Source organism: Octopus bimaculoides, chromosome 15 (assembly GCF_001194135.2).
Source record: "Octopus bimaculoides isolate UCB-OBI-ISO-001 chromosome 15, ASM119413v2, whole genome shotgun sequence".
Lineage (NCBI taxonomy): Eukaryota > Metazoa > Mollusca > Cephalopoda > Octopoda > Octopodidae > Octopus > Octopus bimaculoides.
In genome coordinates, this window is record NC_068995.1 from 27032699 (window position 1) to 27039465 (window position 6767).

The window sequence follows — 6767 nt, forward strand, 5'->3', positions numbered from 1 at the left end:
TGTGCCGGATGGCATGTGTAAAGACGTTCGAGCGAGATCGTTGCCAGTGCCGCCGAACTGGCTCCTGTGCAGGTGGCACGTAAAATACACCATTTTGAGCATGGCCGTTGCCAGTACTGCCTGACTGGCCTTCGTGCCAGTGGCATGTAAAAGCACCCATTACACTCTCGGAGTGGTTGGCATTAGGAAGGGCATCCAGCTGTAGAAACTCTGCCAAATCAGATTGGAGCCTGGTGTAGCCATCTGGTTCCACCAGTCCTCAGACATGGAAAGCGGACGTTAAATGACAATGATGATGATGATGATCATCATCATATCTTGTTTGATTTAGTACCTTTCTTTCTAGTTTTTCAATGTTTGGGCATCTGTCCATAGTTGGTGTATAAGTTATTGAAGACTAGACCTACTCTTAAAAACTTCTAGAAGTTCTCTAATTATAGCTGCTTTCTCTACAGCCCTCCAAAATCATCTAACTGCAAAGTGATCTTTGACTATAACTTTTCCTGCATCAAGATCATATATCTCATATTACCCCTCTCTGAAGTCATTGTCCTTAGTGACTTCAATGCTTATAACTCTTCTTGTTTTTCACTCTCATCCCATACTGATGGCACTATTGCATAAATTTATCATTTGCAATGTCTCACTCTTAACACCAATTAGTTCTATCCACTACATGCAACCTTAACCAACACACAGACACTGTGAAAACACCTTCCATGAACTTTTCATCACTAACACTGGCCTCTACCAAACCATTACTGTCTCTACATTATTAGGTCATCTAACCACAGCTTTATTGTTACTACTCACCATACTCTGCTAATTCTAACTATCTTGAGCAGAGCATGTACACTGTCATTTGCATCTAAATCCACACTGCACACGCGTGGTAAATTACCTACAGAATTAGGTCTTCCTAATTCACTATGCTCACCACCTTGTACAGATATAATACACCAAGTTAAAAAAACATCTCTTGTCACTTCAAAGCAACAAAATGTTTAACCCTGACAATATCTCTTTATTCTCCAGCAATGTAGCTCAGAGCAACTCCCTATTCTCTCCAAACACTTCAATTGCTTTTTCTCTCTTGCTACAGGGACTACCTCCAATCTTTGAAAACATGCCACAATGCATTCTTCTCTGACCCTGTGAACTATCATTTTAAAAATCTAACTTCTAACATTTCAAAGGTGATGAAATCAGCCTTCTCCAACATCTCAAAACATTCTCCCATTTCAATGACACCAGTAGAACTTCCACAGAGCTAGTTTCTCCATTAAAATTTACTATTCTTTGTCATTCTCTAGTGGAATTCATTCTTGAAAATTTAGTAAAAAGTGTTGCTGTACTCCACATAAGTAAAGCATTCAAATATGTCTAGTTCTTGAATCTCCTGGAAAAATCTCTTTGGAACTAGTGGTGTCCTGTCAGATCATACTATCATGGAATATTGTTCCCAATAATTTACATGTTTAACTAATGTTCTTTGATTAGTGAATTTACATGTTTAGGGAAAAATAGAACAAAGTGTTATGAGCAATAAACTATACAGTTTAGAACTAATATTTGTTGTAGTATCACCATCACTGCTGAGTTTCCAATAGATAAATTTCTCAGGATGCAGCCTGATAGATTACATGTTAATGTCAGACAATTAACATATGGTACAATGAGTAACAAGAAGTCTAGCTAAGAAACTTAAACTCTTGATCCTCTGGCCATTTTTTGACGTTATGGATCTTAGCTTCCAATATGTTAGTTTGTACTGTATGTTTTCATGCATGGAAACAGAAGTATTTCTTGTTAATTTGATATGCATATGGTCAAACAAGACTGTTTATCAGTCCACACACACAGAGACATTTGTCAGAAACTGTTATCAATAAGTACCTAAATTTATCTTGCATGCATGCACATAATTATTTCTATACAATTTAAAAGACTTGTCACATGGCCAGACACATTTTGAAACATATTCTTCACAATTTAACTCTGATACACAACTAATGTTACATATATGGCAGTGTCTCAGCATAGCCACAACTCACAGGCTGAAACAGGTAAAATAAAAAGTATATAGAAACACAAATATAGAGTTTGGTTTACTAAAAAGACATTTTAACTGTTCATTTTTCTAAACATTTTCTCTGGACATTCTCACTGGGTTGGTATGCACCTTGTATGTGAGGTGGTATCAAAAAATTCCCAGACTAGTTCTGTAGCGTGCCGACAGATGGCAGCACACAGTTGCATGTGCAGTGAGAGCTAGCAGTGATCTTTATGAGGCAGTGTGCAAAGTGACATCACTTTATTTACTTCGCGAGTTGTGAAATTTGTGTTTTTGTGATCATGTGTATGCTGTAATCTACAATTTTTGTCATGGACAGGAAGCTGAGACAAAGAGCCAACATGAAATTAAACTTGGGAAATCTGCTACAGAGACATTGAGCATGTTTTGGCAAGCTTACAGTGATGAGGCAATGGATCGCATGCAATATTTCGAGTGGCATGGGTGCTTCAAAACAGCTACAGCTCAATCAAGAGCATGTTCATGATATCTGCAGTATTGTGCATCAAGAATTTGTCCCTCAAAACCAGACCGTCAATCGAGAGTTCTACTGCGATGTTTCCAAGTGTTTGAGTGAGAATATTCGGTGAAAGTAACCAGATCTGTGGAGCACGAAAAATTGGATTCTTCATGACGACAATGCACCCTGTCACTGAGCTCTCCTCACTCATGTATTTCTTACCAAAAACAACACCTGCACCTGCCCTATTCCCCAGATTTAGCACCTGCAGACTTCCAAGATGAAAAGGCAGCTCAAAGGTTGTCGTTTTAACACCTCTGTCAAGATCAAAAGCGAATCAGAAGGTCCTTGACTTGCTTATGGAAAACAACTTCCAGGCTGGATTCCAAAAGTGACAGGAAAGCTGGGACTGGTGTATTGCTATGCAAGGTGATTATTTTGAAGGAGATGGTTAAAACTTAGGTAAATAAGTTATTTTTTATTAAACATAACTAGTCATGGAACGTTTTGATATCACCTTGTAATTTGTAAGCTATAATAAAACAATATCTTTTAATGTTAGAAAAGGCTCATCTCATACATATTTATAAAACACTTCACTCTTTCTCACCAACAACAATTACAACAAACAAACTGTATACGTTTACATTTGTAAACTAAAACAAATGTATCACTTACTATAATGATTTTTATGATTCAAATTGATTCTGAATATTTTTTCCTGTTTGGGGCCAATTGATATTTTTTTTATTGAATTCTTTAATCCCATATTATAAAACACAGAACTCATAGGACTGTTCAAATATACTCATTCTCTGAAATGAAATGAATTCTACTTTGTATATGATATTTAAATTCTCCATTAAGCACCCTCATTTTCAATGGTGCAGCTATCACTTTAAGTCAGTTTTAAAGCATATTCCAAATAATTTTTTAAAGACTTTGGTTGCTTTCAACATCTATAATAATCAAACCCTTTGTTAATGAAAACAAAACTATGTATTAGTGCTCTGCTCCAACCACATGTACAATAGTGACAAGATAATGAAAGGTATAAACTAACTCACTGATTTTATTAGCATGAGATATACTCTTAAAATGACAGATGAGATTTACTATAATTTGACCTGAAAACAAGCTTCTCGAGGACTGCAGGCTAAAAGCTCATACATTATCATATTAACATGAAAATAGATACACATGACATTAATAAAGCATTGTTACAATAAGTATATATGCATGTAAGTAGAATAAAGAGATTTTTACATACCCAATAGCTCTTGGTAAACTGGTTAATTTATTGGATTGTACAACAAGTCGCTGAAGTTTTCTCAATTGACCTAAAATTTTTAAAAAGTCATATTTAACCATAATCATATTAGTTGATTAATGTCAAGAAAAAGTTAATATTTTCCTATGTATTTCCATATTGATATGAAATTGATTTCTGCAGTAGTTGGGAAGTCAGAAAAGCAACAATGAATCTTTAGTTGGAGGAGGTACAAATTTAAGAGGTATTAATAAACAGTACAGATCCTGAAAAGGAGAGTATAATAAAAAAAAAATTTAGGAAATCCTCTATGAAAATTCAAAGAAGTGAACAAGAAAAGAGAGTGGAAGGTTTATGGAATTTAATAAAAATAGATAGACACAAATACCATGTACAATCCTAACTTTCATTACTAGATAGCTAATTTACACTGGAAAACATGAAGACAGAGCACAAAACTTAGAAAGAATGGGTCTGAATGATAAAAAACGCTCTTCTAAGGATGGGTTTCAAACTTGTTCTTGCAAAAGCTTATTCAATTAACTCTTAAAGTTCTATACTGCAGCTAAACACAACCATTGCCACATCCCAAACCATTTAATATCACAATTCAAATAGTATTGTCATTTAGAATTAAGCACCCTCATGTGTGAAACAAAATTTAGCCTCATTTTAGAAAGAACTCTCAGTCAAAAGATTTCCTGTTTGCATATTTTAAGTTCATTTTTTTTTTTTGTATTTTAGTGAATGACTTTCTGTAGATTTTCTTTCGTCAAGGACAATGGCAGTTAATACATCAAGCAATAATTTGGTGATATTAGTTATTTATAAATTTATTTATTAATGGAGTAATTAGAGGATAGCTTGGGCTTGGAGAAAATAATTTAAGTGAAAATTTTAGTGTCATCTGTACACACCATCTATTTAAATGATATCAGAATTTATTAGTTCTGAGTGTGAGTGTTCATGTAGTTGATATTGCTTGTTAGTGAATGATAAGGATTAAAAAAAGTTACATTTACTGATATATCTTAAATGTATAACCTCTGCACACTGGGTGAGAGCATAATTATTGTAATAAGAATAAATAACACTAATTTGTAGGACATTAAAAAAAACTTTGAATAGAGGAGATGAAGGCCTATCTTGGAATTCATTGTGCAGCTTCCAAAATACAGAGACTAAGTGGAGCAGAAATTCAGCTCTGAAGATGAGAAATTGATACCCAGAAATCAATATCTAGTAAACTCATGTAAAAACACTTACATGTAATCAGCTTAACTATATTCAACTTATTGGACAGGCAAAAGTGACATGACAACAAATGGAAACCACATTCACAATTTACACCCACAATTATCATAATGTATCAGCAAATTTTGTCTAAATTCATGAAACAGTTATATTTTAATGATTTTTTAAATTCAAATAATTGAATTTCATCAAAATTGCTAGTTTCTGACTGAACTAGAAGTACCACAGGATTTTAAGAGTGAAAGGGACAGAGATAAAAATATTCTATTGTGTAAAGAACACATGAGTATATTTAAGTTCAGAATATAATACTAGTTGAAGAGGAACATGGAGAATACTGTTCATTAGATGTGCAATATTGTATTTTAAGAAATGCTATAAGCATCCTCTTCATTATTATTTTTTTTTTTTTCTGTTGCCACAGACTGGACATATATCACATTTCTCATGTCTCATTTTTTGCGTTGGGCCTTTATCTACCAACTGGATTCACAGTGGGATTCTAGGGTTGCTAGGGATAAAGGTTATCATTGTGATGTAAGGGCTTTAGTTAACAAGTTAGTGAGAAATCAGCTCCTAGATGGGCCACCTTCATTATAGATGAAAAATCATAACCTCCCATAATTGAGGGAAAGGTTTCATTACCAAGGGAGCTAGCAATGGTAAAGTACAATAATAGACTAAAGTGGTTTGGCATAAAGGTAATCACTGTTATGGAGATAGAGTGAAGGAGCTTACAGAGTTAGGAGGAACAGCTGAGAATGAAGCTGTTTCAATAACATAGGAAGAGGATTTGCTAAGATACAATATCACAATAGAAGATGAGTAGGGGTTGGGAGGGTATTTTATACCAGGCAGAGTCTCTGGACATTTATTTCATTGAAAGTTAGTAATTTCTAACATAAATATGTTACTTCTAAATATTTACGATTACTATTTCCAAGAAAATATCATTTGCTAGTCTCCTCAGAAATAAAAAAGTAATAGAATATTTCTTAGCTTATCTTCATCCATAGTGTCACAACTATGGCTTCCTGTTCCTAGTGACCATTCAATGCCATGATGAGGATAAATCTAATTAATTTGTCAGAGGTTTTTGTCATAAAGTTCAGAGACTGTTGACAACTTCTAACATGTAAGTTGAAAACAAAAAAATATTAGTTAATGTACACAAGTATGGGTATGCAATGTAATATGAATGGGTGATACATTCAGAGTGAAAAAAATATGAGATGGCAACAGTAGAAATAGATTTAAAAGATGTACTGAAGGTAACAGAAGACAAAGATAACTTTAAAGAAGAAACAGTGAGCAATACTAAGAACTGTTTTGCTGTTAAAAAATATAGCATTCCTTCCTACTTATTTTATGAGATATCACTTAAAAGGAAACACCCCAAAATAAATCAAGTTTAACAGGAAAAAATTATAAAAGGTATCATGTACAATACACATCAGATGTCTTACTATACTATAACACACAAGTTTTGGAAAACCCCAACTCTCTTCCAATTGAAATAGACTTAATGTAATTTAACTTCTAAAGTTTAATAGAGAAACAGTGAGTTACTTTAGTTTTCAGATAACAACTCATTTTCTGTTTAAATAGAAATGCAAATTTTAAAATCAATAATCAGTTTGAAATTCATTTTAATATTAAATACTTTTAAAAAATGTTATGTTGTTAAAACCTTTCAAGTCAAATTACAC

The 6767-nt window shown here is 33.6% G+C and overlaps 2 protein-coding genes across 4 annotated transcripts in view; one reads left to right on the forward strand and one right to left on the reverse strand.

Annotated features, from left to right (window-relative positions):
* Window positions 1-6767, forward strand: part of LOC106868939 (myotubularin-related protein 10-A) — a 408915-nt gene that overhangs the window by 207917 nt on the left and 194231 nt on the right. The gene's annotated exons all lie outside the window — the stretch shown is intronic.
* Window positions 1-6767, reverse strand: part of LOC106873751 (leucine-rich repeat protein SHOC-2-like) — a 705478-nt gene that overhangs the window by 128841 nt on the left and 569870 nt on the right. Inside the window, exon 16 of the mRNA XM_052973213.1 lies at window positions 3805-3874. Coding sequence (XP_052829173.1) covers window positions 3805-3874 — 70 coding nt within the window. The remainder of the gene's footprint in view (window positions 1-3804; window positions 3875-6767) is intronic.